Source organism: Phocoena sinus, chromosome 1, assembly GCF_008692025.1.
Source record: "Phocoena sinus isolate mPhoSin1 chromosome 1, mPhoSin1.pri, whole genome shotgun sequence".
In the NCBI taxonomy this organism is placed as follows: Eukaryota; Metazoa; Chordata; class Mammalia; order Artiodactyla; family Phocoenidae; genus Phocoena; species Phocoena sinus.
Window position 1 is genome coordinate 96,675,562 of NC_045763.1, and position 25,511 is coordinate 96,701,072.

At 36.5% G+C, this 25,511-nt stretch overlaps 1 protein-coding gene across 1 annotated transcript in view; it reads left to right on the forward strand.

Moving 5' to 3' along the window:
* LOC116760764 (proline-rich protein 2-like) overlaps nt 1-24,420 on the forward strand; it is an 88,090-nt gene extending 63,670 nt beyond the window's left edge. Inside the window, exon 5 of the mRNA XM_032646165.1 lies at nt 23,151-24,420. Coding sequence (XP_032502056.1) covers nt 23,151-23,154 — 4 coding nt within the window. The 3' untranslated portion in view covers nt 23,155-24,420. The remainder of the gene's footprint in view (nt 1-23,150) is intronic.
* Nucleotides 24,421-25,511: the final 1,091 nt, after the last annotated feature.

Sequence of the window (25,511 nt, forward strand, 5' to 3'; positions counted from 1 at the left end):
TCCTATCTTTATGGGCCAATGTATCCATAATACCAAAACCTGATAAGAACACTACAAGGAAGGAAATTTACAACCAAAACTTCTCATGAATATAGATATAAAAATCCTAACCAAAATATTATCAATCAAATTAAACATTATACAAAATGGTAATGCAACATGACCAAGTGAAGTTTTTTCCATGATTTCATGGTTAACATTTGAAAATCATTGTCATATACAGAAGAAAGGAGAGAAATCATGGTACTATTTTGATAGATGCAGAAAAAGCAATTGATAAAATTCAGTACCTATTCATAATTTAAAAAATACTTTCAGCAAACTAGGAATAGAAGGGAACTTTCTTAATCTCACAAAGGGTATATTCCAAAAACCTACAGCAAACATCATACTCAATAGTAAAATATTGAACAATTTTCCTCTGAGTAGGAATTAGATAAAGATGTTCACTCTTAGCATTACCATTATAGCATTGTATTGGAGGTCTCAACCAGTGCCATGAGGCAAGAAAAAGACTTGAAAAGTATAAAAGCTGGAACATAAGAAACCAAATTATTGTATTCACAGAAGGCATGACTGTGTACATATAAAATCCAAAATGAAAAGAAAACTTGACAGATAAACTATTACAATTAATACATATATTTAGCAAGGTTGCTGGATACTAGATTAATGTTCTAGAACCAACTGTATTTCTAAAAAGCTGGCAAAAGCAAACACTTAGAAAATAAATATTGTATAAAATTCCATTTGTTATCACACCAAAAAAACAAATGCTTAGTAATACACCTAACAAAAGATACACATCACCTCTACACTGAAAAATACAAAATATTACTATGAGAAATGATATAAGACCTAAATAAATAAGTGAAGGGATATACCATGTTCATGGACTTCTAAGATGTAAATTATTCCTAAATTGATCTAAAGATTCAAAATAATCTCAGTCAAAATCTTAGCAGGACTTTTTGGTGTGAGAATTAACAGGATGGTTTTAAAATTTATGTAAAAATGCAAAAAGCCCAAAATTTCCAAGATAATCTTGAAGAGCAGCAACATCAAAGGACTTAAAATACAAGATATGAAGACTTCTTACAAAGCTACAATAATTAAGACAGTATATTATTAATATAAGTAGTCCAACGGAACAGAGTAGAGAATTCAGAAACAGGACCATACAACTAGAGTAACCTGATTTACCACAATGCTATGAAGAAAGAATGATCCTTTCAATAAATTGTGCTGAACTGATATCTATATGAGAAAAAAATTAATTTCTACCTTCACCACTATAAATACACACAAAATATCCTAAGTGGGTTGCAGACCTAAATATGAAAAGATAAGATGATAAATTTTCTAGAAGGAAACAGAAAAATTTTGTGATCTTGGGTTAGGCAAAGTTTTTTAAACAGAACACCAAAAGAAAAGATTAGTAATTTGGACTTCAATAAAGTTAAGAACATCAGCTCATCAAAAGATACCATTAAAAGACTGAAAATACAAGCCACAAACTTGAAAATGTTTGCAATATACAAATTTGACAAACAACTTGTATCCAGAATATATTAAGAACTCCTTCAAATCAGAAAAAAAAAGCAATCTATTTTTTGATGGGCAAAAACACTTTATAGAAGAGGATATCCAAATGGTAAATAACCATATAAAAAGATGTTCAACATCACTAGACACTGAGAAACGCAAATTAAAGTCACAGTGAGATTTTATTACACATCATCAGAATATCTAAATTAAAAGACTGACAATAACAAGTGCTAACAAAGATGTAGAGCAGCTGGGACTTATAGATTGCTTTTATAATGCAAGTTGAAATAAGCATTTTGGAAAACAAATTTGATGATATCTACTAAAGCTGAATATGCATTTATTCTATAATCAAAAAAGGTGTTTATGTTTTTCAAAAGACAAGTACATGAATATTCATAGCAGATTTATTCATAATAGCACAAAACTGGAAACACCCAGATGGCCATCAGTAGTACAATGGATAAAGTGTGGTATTCACATAATGAAATATTATACAGCAAAGAAAAAGACTACATGTAACAATGACTCTCCAAGATAGTACATGGTTTTCAAGAACAGGCAAACTAATAAATGGTGATAAAATTCAGAATAATTATTACCTTGGGGTGGGATGTTTATTAGCTGGGAAAAGCATAATGGAGCCTTCTGGAGTGCTGAAAATGTACTGTCTTAATCTAGTTGGAAGTTTCATGTGTGTATATATTTGTAAAAATTCCCACAATCAACTACTGTGAATTGAAAGATGGAATCTTCCTTTTATGAATTCAATAGATAAATTTTTCTAATAATCAGCAGATATTTTATTGACTTCTTTTTAAATGAAATTGAATCACTGTATATCATCTTGTAAAAATCCTTTACAATTCATTTAGACGATTATCTAAATTTTGAATCCTTCACTATCACAACCTTGGGAACTCTAGTTCAAGAATAGACTGGACACCTCCAGTGTGGAGACATTAATTCTACCACCCAAAGCAGAATATGCCATCTTCATGTGGCTATGAAGTTCAGATTTGATCTTTAAAACTCAATTTTAAAATAAATAGCACTATTAAAACTCATGAGAAGGATTTCCTAATTTTGTCTTTTCAAAAGAGCCAACGCTGAATGATGGTAATGAGGAGGATTCTAAGACATTCTTCAGAGCAGAAAGTAAAAAGTCCTGAATCACATGCGGCTTTGTAACTATCATCCGTCTCACAAAAACTCACCTTGAACCTCCATGTGAGTCCTCACTAGGTTCAGGGGGTAGCTGACAAACTGGCCACAAAAGTTAGGCAAGGCACAACATCCCATCAAAATCACCAACCCAGGGTCCTCTGCGTGAGTGTTTAGCCAATGACTCTTCAAAAGCTGACAGAGAACAAAGTAATAATACACTTTAACAGCTGTTAAAGAAGAACCAAAATAATAAAATGTTAATATCTTTTCTCACCATAGGCATGCACTCCTTTCTATCTTCCGTGTTGTATTATAACGAAGTATATCAAATGCAGAATGCAGTAATCCAGTACAGAGTAGCAAGAGCCATAGGATATACATTTTTGGACCGCTAATTTTTCATGTAATTTAATGCACAGTTAATAAAGCCCTCAATATTTCAAAGACTCAAATTATCCAAATATTATCTCTTTTCCTAGGTACCATCCTAGCCATTAGAATTATCCAGAGGTGTTTTCTATGTACAAAAAACCAGAGATCAGGGCTTCCCTGGTGGTGCAGTGGTTGGGAGTCCGCCTGCCGATGCGGGGGACGTGGGTTCGTGCCCTGGTCCGGGAGGATCCCGCATGCCGCAGAGCGGCTGGGCCTGTGAGCCGTGGCCGCAGGGCCTGCGCGTCCGGAGTCTGTGCTCCGCGACAGGAGAGACCACAATGGTGAGAGGCCCGCGTACCGCAAAAAAAAAAAAAACAAAACCCAGAGATCAGAGAACCTTAATGATGAAAACTGGCTCTGGACTTTAGAGCCCTGATTGCCTAATCTTTAAGGAAGCTTATTATGTCAAATTGCATTTCTTCTAACAACAATATTTTTATTTCATCACTTCTTCACACTCTTAAATATTCTTGAAGACACCAAAAAGTTCTTGTTTATGTGGGTTATAAATATCTATCAATATTTTCTATACTATTAGACATTAAAATAGAAAAATTTTAAAAACAAGAATACGTTCTTATTAACCAGCAGAGCAATGAGGTCATCACAAATCTGAAAAACTCTTTCGTCAAAAGAGAATGCGAGTGACAAAGGTAAATAACATCTTCATATTATGAAAATCATTTAGACTTCAAGGACCCTCAGAAAGGGTCTCAGGAACCCACCCCCAGAGTCTCCAGATCATGCTTTAGATGAATGATTAAATGGTTTTTAAATATCAAAATAATCATTTTAATCTAAATATACTAGACAATGCCACTGACTACTTGGGCTGAATTGTGTCCCACCACCACCAAAATTCTTTTGCTAAAGCCCTAACCCCCAGGACTTGAGAATGTAACCATATTTGGATAAGGTCTCTAAAGAGGTAATTAAGTTAACTTAATGAAGTATTCAGACTGGACCCTATTCCAATAAGTCTGGTGTTCTTGTAAGTGAAAGAAGTTTGGATACAGTTGTGCCTGTGCACAGAGGAAACCATGTGAGGGCAGAGGGAGAAGGTGGCCATCTGCAAGCCAAGGAGAGGTCTCAGAGAAACCTAATTGCCGACACCTTGATCTTGGACTTCTAGCCTCCAAAACTGCAAGAAAATAACTTCTCTTGTTTAAACCACCTAGTCTGTGTTATTTTGTCATGGCAACACTAACAAACTAGTGCACTGCTTTTAAGGCCTTTCCTCATTTAATGATTCCCAAACTTGACTAATTATCAGGTTTACTTAGGATTTTCACTTTTTTTTTTTTTTGTGGTATGCGGGCCTCTCACTGTTGTGGTCTCTCCCGTTGCGGAGCACAGACTCCGGACGAGCAGGCTCAGCGGCCATGGCTCACGGGCCCAGCTGCTCCACGGCATGTGGGATCTTCCCGGACCGGGGCATGAACCCGCGTGCCCTGCATCGGCAGACGGACTCTCAACCACTGCACCACCAGGGAAGCCCTACTTAGGATTTAAAAATTTTTTTTATTGAAGTATAGTTGATTTACAATGTTGTGTTAATTTCTGCTGTACAGCAAAGTGACTCAGTTATACACATATATACATTCTTTTTTATATCCTTTTCCATTATGGTTTATCCCAGGATATTGAATATAGTTTCCAGTGCTATACAGTAGGACCTTGTTGTTTATCCATTCTATATCTAATAGTTTGCATCTACTAACCCCAAACTCCCAGTCCAACTCTCCCCCATCTTCCCCCCAACTTGGCAACCACAGTCTGTTCTCTATGTCTGTGAGTCTGTTTCTGTTTCATAGATAGGTTCATTTGTGCCATATTTTAGATTCCACATATAAGTGATATCATATGGTATTTGTCTTTCTGTTTCTGGCTTACTTCACTTAGTATGATAATCTCTAGTTGCATCCATGTTGCTACAAATGGCTGCAAATCATTCTTTTTTATGGCTGAGTAGTATTCCATTGTATATATGTACCACATCATCTTTATCTACTCATCTGTTGATGGACATTGAGCTTGTTTGCATGTCTTGGCTATTGTAAATAGTGCTGCTATGAACGTAGGGGTGTATGTATATTTTTAGTTATAATTTTGTCCAGATATATGCCCAGGAGTGGGATTGCTAGATCATATGGTGATTCTATTTTTAGTTTTCTGAGGAACCTCCCTACTGTTCTCCATAGTGGCTGCACCAGCTTACATTCCCACCAACAGTGTAGGTGGATTCCCTTTTTTCCATACACTTTCCTGCATTTATTATTTGTAGACTTTTTAATGATGGCCATTCTGACTGGTGTGAGATGATACCTCATCATTTTGATTTGCATTTCTCTAATAATTAGTGATATTGAGCATCTTTTCATGTGCCTATTGGCCATCTGTATGTCTTCTTTGGAGAAATGTCTATTTAGGTCTTCTACTCATTTTTTGATTGGATTGTTTGTTTTTTTTGTTGTTCAGTTGTATGAGCTGTTTGTATATTTTGGAAATTAAGCACTTGTCAGTCGCATTATTTGCAAATACTTTCTCCCATTCTGTAAGTTGTCTTTTCGTTTTGTTTATGGTTTCCTTTGCTGTGCAAAACTTATAACTTTGATTAGGTCCCATTTGTTTATTTTTGCTTTTATTTCTATTGCCTTGGGAGACTGACCTAAGAAAACATTGGTACAATTTTTGTCAGAGAATGTTTTGCCTATAATCTCTTCTAGGAGTTTTATGGTGTCATATCTTATGACATTCTGAGTTTATTTTTGTGCAGGTGTGTTCTAACTTCACTGATTTGCATACAGCTGTCCAACTTTCCCAGCACCACTTGCTGAAGAGACTGTCTTTTTCCCATTTTATATGCTTGTCTCCTTTGTTGAAAATTAATTGACTGTAGTTGTATGGGTTTATTTCTGGGCTCTCTATTCTGTTCCATTAATCCGTGTGTCTGTTTTTGTGCCAACACCACATTGTTTTGATTACTGCAGCTTTGTAGTGTTGTCTGGGACGGTTATCCTCCTGCTTTTTTCTTTATTCTAAGGATTGCTTTGGCAATTCTGGGTCTCTTATGGCTCCATATAAAATTTAGGATTATTTGTTCTAGTTCTGAGAAAAATGTCATGGGTAATTTGATAGGAATCACATGAAATCTGTAGATTGCTGTGGATAGTACTGCCATTTTAACAACATTAATTCTTCCAGTTGAAGAGCATGGGATATCGTTCCATTTCTTTGAATTATCTTTAATTTCCTTTATTAATGTTTTATAATTCTCAGCATATATTCACTTAAGATTTTTACTTAATTTTTCAACTGCAGATCAAGGGTCAGAAAGCAAATTACAGTAGGTTAAGGAGAAAATAAACAATGAGGAAATAAAGTATAGATGAGACTTCACATCCTTTGGGAGTAAAAGAATGAGAAATTGATAGCAGTCACTAGTGAAGGAGGAAGAGTTAGAGAGAAAATTTGTATATTTTTGGTTTAGGTGTTTGTTCTATCTTGAAAAAGAGACTTGAAAGTGATTCCAATGTCCAAGGGGAGTACTGATAGAGCAAGGACCTGGATCAAGAGCCAAGGTAGAACACTCAGCCTCAGTAAGAAAGAAAGACACTATCTCTGGGACATAAATGATAATAATGATGATATCTCACACTTATATAGCACTTTCCATATGCTGGGGCAGATCTAACTATTTCACATATATTAATTTAATACTCATAAAAACCCCATGAGGTAAGTCCTACTATTATCTTACAATTCTGATGTTTATTTTTTCTCCCTTCATCATGTTAGTATGACAGAACCAACCTTCCTAAAGCCAACTCGGCCTACTCCATGTCTGCTGCCATGCAGCTAAACATGGCTGAAGAGAACACACCCATACTGATTGGTCTCATTTTAAATTCATGATCATAAAATCTTAAATGGGCCTTTAATTATCCCCTAGAATACCATATGTCCCTTGACCATTTACTCTCCCAACATACCAAAGACCATTTTTTCGTGCTTTTTCCACTGTCCTAAAACTTCTAACACTAGATGATCCTAAAATTCATATGGAAATGCAAGGGACTCAGGATAGGCAAAACAATGCTGAGGGAAAAAAAGAGAAAAGCCAGAGGAGTCACATTTTCTAATTTCAAGCTTATTACAGAACCACAACAATCAAGACAGTTGTGGTACTGGCATAAGGATAGACATACTGATCAATGAAATAGAATTTGAGAGTCCAGAAATAAACTCTTAATATGTATGGTTAATTTCAACAATGGTGCCGAGACCATCCAGTGGAGAAAATAGTCTTTTCAACAAATGGTATTGATACAACTGGATATCCACATGCAAAAGAATGAAGTTAAACCCCTGCCTAACACCATATTCAAAAATTAATTCAAAATGCATAATAGACCTATAATAAGAGCTAAAACTATAAAACCCTTAGTAGAGAGCATAGATGTAAACCTTCTATGTTCTTGGATTAGGCAGTGGTTTCTTATATATGACACCAAATACAATAGTAACAAAAGAAAAAATAAATAAATTGGACTTCCTCAAAATTTAAAATTTGTGTAAAAGACAACCCATGAAATGGGAGAAAATATTTGCAAATCAAATATCTAAGGGATTTGTATCTATTATATGCAAAGAACTCCTACAAACCAACAATAAAAAGGCAAATAAACCAATTAATAGTAAACAATAGTACCATTTTCTATCCACAAGGATGACAAGATCGAGAAGACAGGTGCTAACAAGTTTTGGCAAGGATGTGGAGCACTCAGAACCCTCATTCCCTGCTGGTGGAAATAAAATGGTGTAGCCACTTTGGAAAACAGTTTGGCAGTTCTTCAAGAGGTTAAACATACAGTTATCTAATGACCCAGCAATTCCACTCCTAGATATATACCCAAGAGAATGGAAACATATGTCCACACAAAAACTTATACTCTATATGTATAGTTGATTCACTTTGTTATAAAGCAGAAACTAACACACCATTGTAAAGCAATTATACTCCAATAAAGATGTTTTTAAAGAAAACTTATACTCAGTTTCATAGTAGCATTATTCATCATAGTCAAAAGATGGAAATAGCCCAATTGTCCATTAACTGGTGAATGGGCAAACAAAAGATTGTATATCCATGTAATGGAACAATATTCAGAAAAAAAAAGAATGAAATACTGATACATGCTACAAGATGGATGAAACTTGAAACAATTTTGCTAAGTGAAAAGAAGCCAGTCGTAAAAGACCACATACTGTATAATTACATTTATATGAAATGTCCTGACTAGACAAATCTATAGAGACAGAAAGTAAATTAGTGGTTTCCAGGAAGTGGAGGAGTTGGGAATGGGGAGTGACTGCTAATGAGTACAGGGTTTGTTTTTGGAGTGGTGAAAATGTTCCTGAATTAGATAGTAGAGGTGGTTGTACAACCCTGTGAATATACTGAACTGTACACTTTAAAATGGTAAATTATATGGTATATGAATTATATCGTAATAAAAATTTTTATGATAAAAATAATCTTGTCAGATATGGCATTCCTCTGCTCAGAGCCCTCCAAGAGTTTCCCATTAAAGCAAAATTAAGCAAAAATTAAAGTCCCTTCTATGATCTGCAAGGCCCTATAAAACTGGCCCACCACTGACTCTCTGACCTCATCTCCTACTAATCTCTTCTGGCTCACCCTGCTCCAGCTGCACAGGCATGCATCTACCCTAAATGTTCTCCCTGTAGCTGTATGTGTGGCTCAAGCCCTCACTTCCTCTTGTCTTTACTCAAAAGGTATCTTTTCAGGAAGGCCTTCCAGTCCCTAACGCTATCTACTCTCCTTCCCTGCTTTGTTTTTCTCCACAACCCTATCATTAACACTTCAATTGCTTATTGTCTATCTCCCAGTGAAAGAACATTGAGCCCCCTAAAGATAGGACTTTCTGTCTCTTTTGTTTGGTGCACCAAGAACAGAGCCTGGTACATGCAACTCAATAATTATTTATTGAATGAGTAAATCCCCATTTTTAAGGTGAGAGGATTCAGGCACAGAGAGGTAAAACAAATTATGAAGCCATAGTTTGTACTCAAGCAGTCTGAGTCCATGATCCTAACTGCCATTCTAACCATTGACAAGAATTAAGAAGTCTTGAGGGGTGGAAGGTGCTCAGGATTACCAAAAAGGAAGGGAGTTGGACAAGGAATGTCATGCTTGATGGTCTGTCAGAATCAGCTGCAGAGAATGACCAAAGTAAAACTGGACACTACTAACACAGAAAATAGGTCATTATTATTTTGCACTCACCCCATCCCCCCAAAAACTTATATTCTTCCCTTCCTTTTTTCTGAATCAAGTGACTATAATTGATTTGGAGTAGATCATTATTATAACCAGGGATTATTCACAAGAAACCCCAGAACAAAAGTAACATGAGTCAAATCAGACTTCTGACACTAGGGAAAAAATGGGAAGCAAAAGAATATCATTCAGTCTTCTTGGTGGTCTGAAGATGAGGAAAGAGGTTTTAAAAACAGATCTCCAAGTTACTGATATACCAGCTATAATGAAACCCAGCAACAGATGGAGTCACCAAGGGAGAGTGAGTGGGCGTATGCAGGGAGAGAAGAGGGAAGGTCAAGGTCAATATTTATAGGAAATGAGCTTGCAATCCTGAGGAAGAGAAGCCAGCAAAACAGACTGTTTTTTAAAAAAAAAAGTGTTTTCTATTCACTCAGTTTTAAATATATCTTTTATTTAAAATTGTTTCAGTTGTATTATATTTTCAGATCTAATAAATTTGTTGTAAGCCCATCATGGAAACAAACTCACCTCATAGAGAGTGGTATCTATGCCTGCATACAGTATGACAGAAGACTAGGAATATAGCCTTTGTAAAGGCCAACATTACCTTTTCAAGCTTCCAGATCTTCCTGGCACAATCCAATAACCCAGAATATGTCCAGTTTTACTTACAGCCAAATTAGTTTTTAAAACCTGAATATGAAAGAATGTTATTGATCAGTTATCCAACCCAGGGCAGTTACATAAATTGTGAGCTACAGAACTCATCCATTGTTATAGAATTAAAAGGAGAAAACAATCTTAGGTCAAACTGATTTTTCAATGACAGTACACCTACTGTCATTTTCCTGCTGTTCCCTGGAATATTTTACTTTTGCATACTAGTATGTTACAAATACAGTGCTTAAATGCTTTTACCAAATTTCTGAATTTAACTTTGCAGGAAGAGAGAGTATCTGAATCCAGCTCTGTCTTCTTTTTGTCCAAATTACATAATAGTGTAGCCACAGCTATTGTACTATGACTCAGATAAGGAACCCAAAAGAGAATTGATCCAACCACTATTGGAAAACAAGTTGGAGGTTCCTCAGCAAATTAAAAATAGATCTGTCCTATGACCCAGCACTTCCACTTCTGGGTATAATACCCAAAGGAAATGAAAAGAGGATTTCAAAGAGATATATGCACTTCTATGTTTATTGTAGCGCTATTAACAAGCTAAATGCTCATCAACAGATGAATAGACAAAGAAGATGTGGTGTATATATATATATATATATATATATACACACAATGGAATGTTATTCAGCCATGAGAAAGGAGGACATCTTGCCATTTGCAGTAACATGGATGGACTTAGAGCACAGTGTGCTAAGTAAAATAACTCATACAGAGAAAGACAAGTACAATATGGCATCACTTATATGTTGAATCTAAAAAAGCCAAACTTGCAAAAACAGAGAGTAAAATGGTGGTTATCAGGGGATGGGAGGTGGGGGTGGGGTAAGACAGATGCTATTTAAGGGTAAAAATTTGCAACAAATGATAAATAAGCTCTAGAGATCTAATATACAGTATAGTGAATACAGACAGCATTCTTATACTATAATCAACCATCTTGCTAAGAGACTAGAACTTATTTATTCCAACCACTTAAAAGAAAGGATAATTATGAATGTGATTGAAGTACTAAATATTGCTATAATATATAAATGCCTCAAATTAACATATTGTACACCTTAAATTTACACAATATTATGTCAAATATATTCAAAAAAGAACCTAAAAGAAAAATGAAGCTCCACCCCCAACTTAAGTATCCTAATAAACTGATACTAGGATTTCACAAACATCAGCACACGTATATATATACACACACCTTGTGAATGGCAGGTTTATTAAATTATATATATATATATATATATATATATATATATATATGACAGAGCCCTGCATTTGATAAGGAATAAAGGAGTGCCACTCTGACCAGTCTCTGTCTCTTGCTGTCATGATTTCCAACCCATGTAGAGAATCAAGAGTATTGTGTAGCGTCCCTTCCCTGTCCCCCGGAAAAAAAGAAGATTTCCCTAATTTTTGCCCTCCCTAGAACACTAGGACTAGATCATTAGGTTATGTTTAATTATTTGTTTACATATCTGTCTCCATCAGTAACTCCAAAATGCATATGGATGAGAATGGTATATTATTTGGTTGTTGTACCCTCAAGGTGAGTTGAGTGCCTGGGAGCTTTATTGAATAAATGAGTCCAGGAGATTACAGGCAATGAATAATTTGCCCATGAGAATATCAATAAGTATTGAAATCCTTCTGAAATCTTTCTTCTTAAAAGCATCAAATATTATTCACATTACTCAAAAACATGCGTATGAACTACGCAACACTCCTGCGTTAGGGTTTTCAGATGCTCTGATGACACTGTGCATGTTTGAGCACAAGTACCCACTATGCCTCCGGCCAACAGGTATTTCCATAGATGGCCAGATTTTCTCTTTTCATCAATTAAATTATGAAAAGTCCATCTATCTCCCATATCAATTCCCTATTAAAACAAAACAAACTTTAAAATAAGTAACATTATAATTAGATGACCTCAGATGAAAGTGTTATCTCCTTATAAGATCTAAATAATGTTTTATATATCTCAGCTCCACAGCAAATTAATATCAGCCTCTCCCAGAATTTTGTACTTTACCAACTAGTGTAATTTTAAATCACTCATTTTGTACTTTATCAACTAGCGTAATTTTAAATAACTCATGAGTTAGCTTGAAATACTGTCAACTATAAATTAATAATAACTATTTGTATCATGTTTAGGATAACCTTTACATTTCCCATTTTAAAATCTCTATACAATTTTCAGTATAAAATTATTTGAGATTGAATACAAAAAGAACAACCTGCCAAGTTCTAAGAAATATTTTTAGCCATAATGAAATACAGGCTACATAAACTACTAGAGAGATAATAGTTATTTAACTGGCAATTATGTAAAAGTATAATATCTTCAGTGTTCAAGATCTAGTGGATCCCCATGTTATCTCTAGTCAGACTCTTTACCTGTAACAAAACAAATATAAAATATCAATATATGGCATACCTTTAAAAGCAGTTCCCTTTTACATCTTTACCTACAGTGGAATTGAACAAAACCTGGGCCTTCCCACGTAGTGCTCGGAGCAGGTAATAAACTCTGCAGTATATATATCACAAGTAGGAGGCTTTCGAGAGTCTAGAAGTTTGATCACATATGTCATGATTAAAGACCTTGGATCAGGAGTCAGGTGGGATTCAAATCCTGACTTCCCTAGCTCCTAATTGAATGAACTCTCTGGGACTTAGTTTCCTCAAATGCAAAGGGAAGCAATACTAATACCTAGCCGGATAGGCTTGTTAAGATTAAATAACTTAGAGCGTAAAAAACACTCAGCATAATGCTTGGTACCAAAAAGTTCTCAGTGAATGTTAGCTACTGATATTATTAATTGTAAAACATAGGTTGCTTGATAGCAGTTTGGCCTCCATGTGCTTGGCTGTGCTTAGTCATGAGCAATAATGTAACTATGTAATAGCTCAATATCTGTTTAAGAAATAAAAATTAACATTTACAGAGCTAAGCCAGCACTGCATCGAACAGTTACATGTGTCATCTTTAATTTTCATAATAACTCTAAGAAAAGTAAGTATTATTATCCCAGTTTTACAGTTAAGAAAACTGAAGCCCAGAGAGATTAAATAATTTACCCCAACTCACCCAGATAGTAAATGGCAGAGCTGGGATTTGAACCAGAGCCAGCACTCTGTTTCCACTCTGCAGAACTGGCTGCTTTCCACCTCTGGGCTGTACAGTTACAGTGTCAAGCATATATGTTTCCTGTGAAATTACTATAAGCCAAACAGTGGACCTGCCCCTGGAACAAATGAAGTGCCGTTTGTTAGCACTATATCCAAAAAGGAAGTTCATTGAGTTCATTTTAAATTACTTTATTAGGTTATCACAAACACTGTATCATTTAATTTTCAAAATGGGTGTTTTCCATGCCTGTTTGCTCCTTAACTCATTATAAAACAGAAAACGTATCCTATCGTAGGCATAAAATAAATGTATTTTCATTGACTTGAATTTCCTTTAATCATCTCTAAAAGGAAGGTGCAGAATGAACACTACCAAAAGGATAAAATCTCCTCTTAATGATTACATATTTACTAAAAGAATGTCGGTAACTAAAGAGCTTCATAAGGCTCATGTTAAGAGTAAAGAAGGTACACTATTACAGCTAAGGCAGTAAGGTTATTCCACCTGTCAATTGTAATGTGATCCTACTGGTCATCTCCCTTTCTCAGAGAGACAGGACATATGTATGCATGTATATATTTGACCCTTGAATAACACAGGGGTTAGAGGCACTGATCCCCAGGTACAGTCGAAAATCCATGTACAACTTAACAGGCAGTCCTCCATATCCTAGGTTAACCACAGATCATGTAGTTCTTTAGTACGTATTTATCGGAAAAAAATCTGCATATAAGTGGACCTTCAAGGTGAAGTTCATATCTGCACTGTTCAAGGTTCAACTGTATACATATAGTCATGGGACATAGAACAGTGCAGGTTATAATTTGTAGTCACTAAGCAAAAATTTTAAGATATTTTAAGAAATTTTGAGAATTTTAAGAAATTATGAAGCATAGAATTTTATATGCACTGAGAGACAAGAACTATGCCGACTATGAGGTATATATGAATATGAAAAAAACTAGAACTTTGGCACTCTTTCAAAAATTCTGCTCATAGTTTATTCATTCAACCAACAAATATGTATCAGTAAAGTACTATATGACACAGCAATCTGCAACTCACATTCCCTACCTTTCAGGCAAGAAAATAAGCAACTATAATACAAAATGATGGTGCTGAGTAGAAGTAATCAACTCTTCAGAGTGTAGTTACTCTCAACAGATGTGTGCCTTTTGCAGGTTAAAACTTTGGTTGAAGTACATATTATATGTCAATTCAGATTTTTGGCATCATACAAATTTCTGAGGAAACATTCTATAGCATCACTTTTTTAATCAGGAAATATTCACTAGATAAGTTTCTGGCCCCATAATTTTCCAACAGTACACAATGCATTACAGTTACACCCATGATTCATGGAATAAAATACACAAATATTTAAAAAGAGACCACTTACAGTAAAAAGGCTCCAGTAATGGGCAATTTCTTCAATATTTCTTGAAGGTTTAAATAAAAAATAATTCCTCCATTCATACCAATCCACTGTCAGTGACCCATCAGTATCCATACTGTATGTTAAAACAAAGAATATGCTCAAATACAAATTAAGAGTAATAAATTTTAAAAAGCATTATCAAAATGACATAATCTCAAAGTCAGAAAATTGGGGATATAGCTGAGCTCTGCCCATTGTTACTTTTGTGACGTAGAGAGTGCATCTTACATCTCTAAACTTCAGTTTATATAGGAATAATTCCTACAACACAGAGCTATTAGAGTACTAAATGTGATTATATGCACAAAGGCCTTGTAAATTATAAAGAACTAACAAGCTGTAAGTCAGAATTACAGCATCCCCATCTTCTAGTATTTCTTCTTTAAACATTTCCCCTTCTTCCCATTTGTACCTTCATCTTGTAACTTCCCTAGCAATCAGAATGATGGCTGACAATTACCCTTTTTAGTTATAGATCTTAAAGGACAATTTTCACTTTTATGGATATCAAATATCTCATATCAAAAATATCATAAGAGGGCTTCCCTGGTGGCGCAGTGGTTGAGGGTCCGCCTGCCGATGCAGGGGACGCGGGTTCGTGCCCCGGTCCGGGAAGATCCCACGTGCCGCGGAGCGGCTGGGCCCGTGAGCCATGGCCGCTGAGCCTGCGCGTCCAGAGCCTGTGCTCTGCAACGGGAGAGGCCACAACAGTGAGAGGCCCGCGTAAAGAAAAAAAAAAAAAAAAAAAAAAAAAAAATATCATAAGAAACCCAAATATCCATGGAAATATAATTTTCATTAATATGAAATAATAGTAATCAAACCAATTTTTAGAATTTTAAAGAATTTTAAGAATTCTCATCAGGGAATTTCTCAAATCCTTGAATGAAATTAAGAATGTGAAGGAAGATAATGAAATATATTGCTTTGAAACGTGAGCTTCCCACAATTTCAAGTTATTCATACTTGTCTCAGGTAGCTCCCTTTCTCATTTTCCTCAGTGACTATTGCTAATTTTCATACATCTCCTCAAGCCACCAAATCAATTTTTGACGCTTACTCTCGGGCCATGTTGTCCCCCATTTCCCCCTGAAACATGAGTGTTTAAGCATTCTCATCCTAAAATAAAATCTCTTAACCCCACCTTCCGCACTATCACCCCCTATCTCTCTCTGCCTTTGCAGCAACACTCTTTAAAGAATTGTCTACCTTCTGTCTCCAATTTCTCCTCATTTTCTCTTGAACCCACTCCCATCAGGTTCTCACCACTATTACCCCACCAATAGCCTTCACAGCACTATCAGTGGTCCATTCTCTATCTTCATCTTCTTTAGCCTATCAGCAGCATTTGACAAGATAGTTGTCTTCTCCTTGAAATATTTTCTTCACTTGTCTTCCAGAACAGAGTATTCTCCTAGCCCTCCTCCTTTCTCTCTGGCTGCTCTTTCTCTGTCTCCTTTACTGGTTTCCCCTCATCTCCCCTGCCTCTAAACATCAGACAATACCAAGACTCAGTGTACCATACTCTCTCCTTGGTTATCTTTTCCAGTCTCATGGCTTTAAATACCATCTATAGGTCCATGACTCCCAAATCCCTTGCCTGAGTTTTCCTCTGAACTCTGGATCCCTATTTCAAATTGCCCACTTCACATCTCTACTTTGATGTCTGGTTGGCGTCTGAAACTTAACAAGAACAAACCTGAACTCTGATATCTACCCCATTCCAAATCTGCTTTTCTCACAGTTTTACCCCTCTCAATACATGGCAACTCCATTCTTCTAGATGCTCAAGCCAAAAATCTTGGCATTATCCTTGACTACTCTCTTTGTTTTACACCCCGCTCACAACCCAGCAGTAAATCCTATCAGTATTTCAAAATACATCCAGAATCCAATCGCTACATACTTCCTCCGTCCTGGTACGAGCCACTCTCAAATGTTGTCTGTATTATTGCCTAGCTGTCCTCCCTGCACTCACCCTTGTTCCCTACAAACTATTCTCAACACGTCAGCCAGAATGAGACTGCTAAAATCTAAGTTAGATCATATCACACTCTGTTTAAAACCATCCAATGACTTATCAGAGGAAAAGCCAAAGTCCTTATAATTTCCCACAAGATCATATGTGATCTGATTCCTGTTAACTCTTAGAATTCATCTCCTACCACCTTCTTCCTCATTCACTCTATTCCAAACACACAGGCCTCCTCTCAACGTCCTAACCTTGTCAGATACACTGCCTTCCTGGGGACTTTGCTCATGCTGTTTCCTTTGCCTAGACTGCTCTTCCCCCAAAGACCATCCTGACTCCTTCCTCCCTTCTTCGGATCTCTACGCAAATGTCACCTTCAAGACCTTCCCAACTCACCGTATCTAAAACTGCAGCCTCCCTACCACTCACATACCCATACTGTTTTCCTCCCCTGCATTATTTTTCCACTTATCACCATCTAACATAATTTATCTAGCTTACTGTTTTCTCCTGTTGTTATCATGAGTTCCACAGAGCAGGACTTTTTGCCTGTTTCCTTCAATACTACATCCCTAGCACCTAGATGAAGGTCAGGCACTCGATAAGTATTTGTAGAATGAATGAATAAATTTCTCCCTACCCACTTTTATCCTTACTTCCTATGTTCTAGACTCTGAGAATGAAATGTTGACTCCTATTCAAGGACCTCTCCCTCTCTTGAGCTATTGGTCCCATTCCCTCTCAATCACTAATCTCCTTTCCCTACAACATATCCAGCATCTTTCTCTGCCTCTGATGGCTACTTCTCCACAAATCTCTCCTATCCTTCAAAAAATAATAAAAATAAAATTTAAAGAGACTTGTTTAGTTGTCTTCTCCTTCTTATCTAAACTTCCCAAATCAGTAAACCACATTCATAGTACCCACATCCTCATTTCCCATTCATTCAATAGCCTTATGCAATCTGACTTAGCCCTTTACCACCCTACTGAAACTGCTTTCACTGAGATGCCCAGAAATCTCCCAATTGAGTAGATCCAGTGGATTTTTTCAATATTTATGTTACTGGTCCTTTCTTTTAAACTTGTTACTTTCCACCCTTGGCTTTTGTGACAACATTAAATATCAGAAAACATGTATTGATCTGTTAGTGTGTTCCAGACACTGTGCTAGGGATTGACTATAAAATAATGGATAATATACTTTGGTCCCTGTCTTCATGAAGCTTACAGTCTAGTGGGAACAGACTGTAAAGTTGTTGTAAAAGCAAATACCAGCAAAACCAAGAAAGTTTCAGAGGTTAGAGTCACATCTAAACTAACACCTACAGAATAAGTAGGAGATATTCAAGTGAAGGAGCTGGGATGGGTCTCCCAGACAGAGAGAAAAGTTTATACAAGGATTGGAGGAATGAGAAACCATGGTTTTGAGGGTTTTTTTTTTTTAAAGACTGAAAGAAGCTCAGTTGGCCTGGAGCACATAATGGAAGGAGAGTTCAAGATGATGAGGCTTGAGAGGTAGGCCAGACCATGTGGAGCCCTGTAGACCATGGAAAAGAGCCAATGTTCCACCTTAACCCTTGGAATAGCATCAGGTATTAATATGGATATGAAATTCCAAATGAAGTGATAGCAAATCAAATTCATCTATATACTTAGAAGAGCAACAAAAACCATGTTTCTATGAATAAAGCCAACAGAAGTTACATAAGACCTTTATAGAGAATATATTAAACTTTATTAAAAGACATTAAAGAGAATCTTAAAAATGAAGACATATATAACATTCATGGAACAGAAAATGTAACATCATAAATACTTCTTCCCCAAATTAATCTATAAATTAAATACAATTGCAATCAAAATTCCAAAAGGGGTATGTGAGTGTGTGTATGCACATGTGCATATTTGTATATGTATCCGAATAAGCTGATTCTAAAACTTATATGGAAGAGCAAAGGTCCAAGAATAGCATCGACATTATTGAAGATGAAGAAAGTAAAACCAGATATCAAGATGTTTTCTAAGGTGATAGCAATTAAAACATGTGGTAATGATGCACAATAGACAACAACCAATGTAATAGAATAAAGAGACCAGAAACACATCCATATACAGATGGAAGTTGAATATATGACAGAGGTAAGCATTTCAAATTGTAGGAAAAGGATGAGACCAGTCAATAAATGGTGATAAAACAACTGACCATACAGAAAAATATGAAACTGGACACCTAATTTCATAACATACACAAACATCAATTACAGATGAATTAAAGAAAGAAATGTAGGGCTTCCCTGGTGGCGCAGTGGTTGAGAGTCTGCCTGCCGATGCAGGGGACGCGGGTTCGTGTCCCGGTCTGGGAAGATCCCACATGCCGCAGAGCGGCTGGGCCCGTGAGCCATGGCCGCTGAGCCTGCACGTCCGGAGCCTGTGCTCCACAACGGGAGAGGCCACAACAGTGAGAGGCCTGCGTATCGCAAAAAAAAAAAAAAAAAAAAAAAAAAATATCTAAAAGAAAGAAATGTAAAATACAAAAATTTTAAAATAAGATATAGATTAACATTTTTATATCCCAGGGTAAGGAAGAATTTTCAAGATGTTAAAAGCATATCCATAAAAGATGGACAAATATGTCTACATTAAAACTTAAATTTTCTTCACGATGGAAAAAAAAACTAAAACTGAGTTTAGAATAAGCAAAAAGCTGGGGGAAAACATTGCAGTACATATAACCAACATAGGATTAACATCCAGAATTTAGAAAGAATACCTACAAGCCATTAAGAAAAAGATGACCAATTCAAGCTGAAAAGTAGTCAAAAGACATAACATAGGTAATTCACATAACATAGGTAATTCATATCCAAATGGCCAACAAATATATGAGAAAATATTCAGACTCACTCGTAATGAGGAATATAAATAAATTAAACTATATTAAAACAACAGGACCATATTTCTGACCCATGGGTTTAGAAAATATGTAAATAGTAGAAGACTACAGTATCAAGTAACAGGAAGGAAATACACTTCTAGTAGAACACCAAATTGGTACGACCACTTTGGAGAACAATTTGGAATATGTAATTAAAGTTAAATGTCTGCATGCCCTACAGTCAAGCAACTTCACTGCAAATAATATACAAGGGGATGTATACAAGACTATTCATTCCAGCATTTTTTGTACTAGCAACAAAACAAAATTTTTTTAAAAACCTAAATTCTCTCATCATCAGGAGAATTCATAGATAAATTGAATTATATTCATTAAATAGAAGCTGTACACTGACTAAAATTATTGAACTACAGCTATATGCATCAACATTAACAAATCTCAAAAATAGAAGGTTTGGAAAAATTTTTTAAATATACAGTATGCCACCACCTAAATAATGTCTTAAAACATGAGAAACAATATCATATTTTAAGAATACGTCTGTAGTAAAATATACACAGAGATAAAAATTTGTATGGAAATGATAAATTCAGGATAGTAGTTACTTCTGGCAAAAGAGAAGGAAATGGGTTTAAAGACACTGAAAACTTCAGTTGTTTGTAATGTTTTATTTATTTGAAAAAATCTGAACCAAATATGACAAACTTAAATATGACAAACCCAGTGATGGTATGGTTGTTTGTAATATAATTCTCTTTATTGGTCTGTATGTTTTCTTGAATGAAATAGTTCATAACAAGTTAGCTTTATCCCAGGAATGTCTAATGTCAGAAAACCTACTACTATCATACATTGTATAAATAGGTCAAGTGAAAAAAGCAGTATAGTTTGATAAAATTCAGCTCTCTTTCCTGATAAAAGATACTTTTCTTCAATGTTTTCCTGTCATAACTTTTGCCACACTGCAACTGCACTCCCCTCAGCCCCATACACTCTGCAAGGCTGGGCACCAGGACCATCCTGTTTACCACTTAATCCTCACTGGCTACCAGATGCCTGGCAAAAAGCATCGATCAATATCTGATTGATAGGTAACTTGATTGATTGGATGATTGATGGATTGACTAACAGTACAAAGTATATAATCTTACAAAAAAACAACAGATACATGCATAAATATAAAATAGATATAAAATTTTATCAGTGGGTTAATATTAATGTATGAATGTAGCTTCACCACCATTGCTACATGGATTATGGTGACCTTGGGCAAGTTACTTAACCTCACTATTCAACAATTTCCTCATCTGTGAAATTAGGAAAATAATAACCTTTGTCTCTAAAGTCTTGTGAGAATTAAAGGATATAATATATGTGAAGTACTTATAAGGGTGCTAGCGAACAGATGATTATGGGCTATTATTCATGTTTCCATAGTTGTCATTTTCATAATGAAAAAGATTTTTGTTTTGTTTTTTTGGCTGCCCAGCATGCAGGATCTTAGTTCCCCAACCAGGGATCGAACCCACGTCCCCTGCAGTGGAAGCAGGGGTCTTAACCACTGGACCACCAAGGAAGTCCCGAAAAAGGTTTTAAAGTAAATAAAACTTAATGTTAAAACGTATATACATATGTAAGAGCTGACCTTCCAAGAATCTTCAATGCCTCTTTTTCAGAAATATGTATACCTATTAAGTTGAGAGTATTGATAATTTCTGAAGTATCAATCCCTCCTTTAAAAGAATAAAGAAAATAAGCATCAACTGGAAGGTCCGAAAAGATGCAGAGGCAAATACTCAAGCAGTATTCAGTGCATTATCACAACATTCCATAAAGCAGCAAAATCCCAATTATTTCTTCTACTTGCCAAGATAAAAAGAAAAGACTGGAAAGCCCATATAATATTTCCTGTATCAGTAAAATATTTACCCTCCAATATTGCTCAAATCAGTCATTCTTGCCTCTTTCCTTTCCTTCACCCTGCACATTCAACCACCAGATGTGGTCTGTTCTGTGCCTAAATATCTCCCAAATCATTTATTCCCATCACCACAGTCCCATCGTGGCTTAGATGCCAGTCCATGCTCCGCACAAATATGCTGGTGTCATTACATCCCTACTGAAAACTCTTCAAAGGCTTCCCACCTCATTCCCCCTTAGGATCAAGTCCAGAAACCTTCACAGACCCCCAAGGCCCTCCATGATTCTGCCTGTGCCAGCCTCCCAGCCTCATCTCTGACACTTCCCCTTGCTCTCACTTCAGCCTCACTGGTCTTCCTCTAGTTCTTCGGACATGATCTGCTCCTCTGAGGTGACCACAGCCTCCCAACAAGCTATTTCCTCTGCCTGGAACACGTTTCCCAGCCCTTCACTTAGCTAACTTTTACTGATCTTTCCAGATTCAGCTTCACCACCATTGCTACATGGAGCTTCATGTAAAAACCTTATCAAAATGTTAAATATTTCTCAGATCCTTAGCTAAAAAGCATATTATTCAAAGGGTATAACGTTTTTGTTGGTGGTTTCATTTTTGAAAGATAGTATGTAAATAAAAACTACATCATTTAAAAATATTCCTTAGAGGTAATCACAATAAAACAAATGACAGAATTAAGTAAATGAGTTTTTGATAACCTTTCAGGGAAACCAAACTCTTAATAATAAACCTTTACTAAAACACAGTTAAGTTTTGGATAAAATTGCTAACTGTATAAAAACAAACTTTCATTATTTGTGTCCAAACTCTTAAAAGTCAACTTCATTTTTATCTCATTATCTTTAAGGTACTGCATAAATGTGCCAAGGTCCAGCAGATTATGCTTGTTGATATCAGCAGATTTTAAAATTATCTCTAAGAGGGAAAAAAAATGATATTAGAGACAGATTCAGACAAGATAGATTACAAATTACAGTGTTTAAACATTAGTATATTTATCACATGTAAATTAGATAGTCTGCCATAAATTACTACTGCCTTAGTTTTAGAGTAAAATTTCTAATACTGAGAACATAGACTCTGAGTATTAGAATTTTAGAGAACTTTAGCAATTGACTAGTCTTCTCTTCTACTCAACAGTCATGCATTTATTCATTCACTCAACAAATATGTAAGGAACTGTTCTAAATGCTTGAGAAACAGAAATGAATCAGCTATAGCCCCAGCCCTTGAGAAGCTTACAGGCTAATAGGGAAGACACCAAAACCACTGTGATAGAAAATGTTCAAGGATCAGTGGGTAACAAAAATGTGAGCGCTCTGAAGGAGGGACGGAGATGAAGGAAATCTTCATAGAAGGGACTTGAATATTTTGAAAATGAATAGCAAAAGGTGAGCAAACAAAGAAACAAGGGTGTGAGAAATGTAGCAGAGACTACCAGCTGTCCACCAAAATTCCTCATCACCTTGTAGGGACACACAGCTGGACTACATTTCCCGCCTTCCTTGCAGTTAAGCATGGTCGTGTGACCAAGATCTCACCAACAAAATATGAGTGAAAGTAATGTGTACCACTTCTAGACCTAGTTAATAAAATCCTCTCACATGTAATCCTGCATGCTCATTCCTTTCACAGCTGAATGCAGATGATGATGACACCCTTGAGGAGGATAAAGCCACAAGAGAGAAAGGACCTGGATCCCTGAATAACTGCAAGGTGGAGAACTGCCCCACCAACCTCAACACCCACCAAGAAATCATGAAGAGCTTTCAATACCATGCTAAGAAGTCTGGACATTTCCCATCGACATTGTCAGTCCCTGAAGAACTTTAAGGAGGGTTATGAAATAATCATGATATACGTTTAGATATGTCATATGGTGGCAGCGTGGAAGAAGAAATGGTGAGAGGTAAAGGCAGGAAGACTGGTTGTAAGACTGTTACAGTAACTTAGGTGAGACATGGTAGAGGCCAGGGCTTACCCGAAGCAATGGGTATAGAGGGAAGGGAACTGGTATATTAAGGAATTACACAGGACCCTGTGATTAACTGGATGTTGGGGTAAAACAAAGGAGGCATCTGGAATGACTTGGTAGTGGAACACTTATCCAAGACATTGATCATAGAGGGAAGCAGAGAGCCTCAGGAGCTGGGAATAGCTATCAATTTGTGAGTCACCCACTAAGATGATAGTTTAGAGCCTTGAAAAGTAATCTTGGGGCTCACCCACATTTGAGAGGTAAGCCAAAAAAGAGTCATAAAGGGATCTGAAAAGCAGCAGTGGGAGACCTGAGATCAAGTGCCCAAAGGGGAGATATGGGGGACCTCATCAGTGTTCCATACTGCAGAAAGGCCAAAAACCAAATAACTGGAAAGAGCCCTCTGAGTGCGGCAATGCAGAAGTCTTTAGTGACCTTTCACAGAGGGGAAGAATGGAGGCAGAAGCCTCACGTCAGACAGACAACCGAAGAGTGAGAGAAGTCAAGGCAGAAAGGGCAGACTTGGCTCCATCAAAGACCTTGACTGCACAGGAAGGAGACTGATAGGACAGTATCTAAATGGGGAGGCGGTGTGGGGAGCCAACAGGAGAACCACTGCGATTAGAGAGGAGAAGTTTGAAAATATAGGACAAAGAAAGGGAATAGTAGAAGTTGTACTTTTCCCACTTTAAAGGAGATGAGAAGACGAAAGGACAGAAATATAAGTGGAAAAACCAACTTTGAAAAGGACAAAAAACACCTCTCTCCCTGAGACTGGAGGAAAGAAAGTGAGCATGAGTATAAATAAAGGTAAGATTATAGTTGATGTATTAAATTTACTGAGGCTGCCTTAAGCTCCGTAAACAATTTTAAGCAATTTTCATTTATTTGATCATTAGTCATCATTACGATCCGATGAGACTAATATTATCCCTATATTACAGCTTAGGACACATTATGAGAGGGCCAGAAATCTGAGGGAGTTCATGACAGTTCACCTCTATTTACTCAGTGAAGTAAAGGGCATGGTCAGCTACTGGAAGGCAGGAGCAAGGACCTTGTGGCTGGGATAAGCAAGGTTTCTCAACACCAACACTACTGACATTTGAGACCAGATATTTCTTTGCTATGCTATGCACTGTAGAATGTTTAGCATCATCCCTGGCCTGCACTCACTACATTCTTCACATCACACACACACATCCCCCACTGTCACAGCCATCAAAAATATCAAATGTCTCTGAGGGACAAAAACACCCCTGGTTGAGAACCACTGGGATAAATAGAAGATAAAACTGACAGGCTGATAAAGCAGAAGACCCAGCTCTTTACTGAGAACAGAGATGGAATAATAAGATTCTGGAGCTGCCTTCTGAAGGAAAGCGTAATTTCATCAGTTCCTTTGCTAATTCTGTACAATGCAAAGCAAGTGCAAGAAAAAGCCTTGGACACACAGAATCCAGTGAAATCAATACATGTTATATATAATTAAGACTGGCATCTGCGGTTGGGTAGGCCTCAGGAAACAAACCATCAATTTCCATCACATTGGAAATAGCATTATCCTACCTCCCATTTCTCTGACATACACTTTATAAATCCTAAGAAATATGGACTGAACATTACATGTTACTGTGCTAACTGTATGGTTTTTCTGGATTCAGTGTTCTGTACCCTCACATCCATCATTCAGTTCAAGCCTTCCAGATGGAAACTTATTAAATATTATTTTCTCTTAGTGAATTTAATTCAGTCACCTCACAAGGAAAAGATTTCTACAAAACCTGGTGTCCCCGTCCCTTTTTCAAACACACGTGCACACATGTTCCCATGCTGTGGATGAAGCCGATAGTCTCTCAGAGCAGCTTTAAGTAAAACAAACACTTTTTTTTCCTCTACTGGGTCAGTTGGTTAAATGTACAGCTGTGGAAATGAGGATCCTCTGAAAATACAATAGTGAGTATTGATATTGTCGTGTGCTAAGCTTAAGGATAACTCTACACTACAGTGAAGGGTAT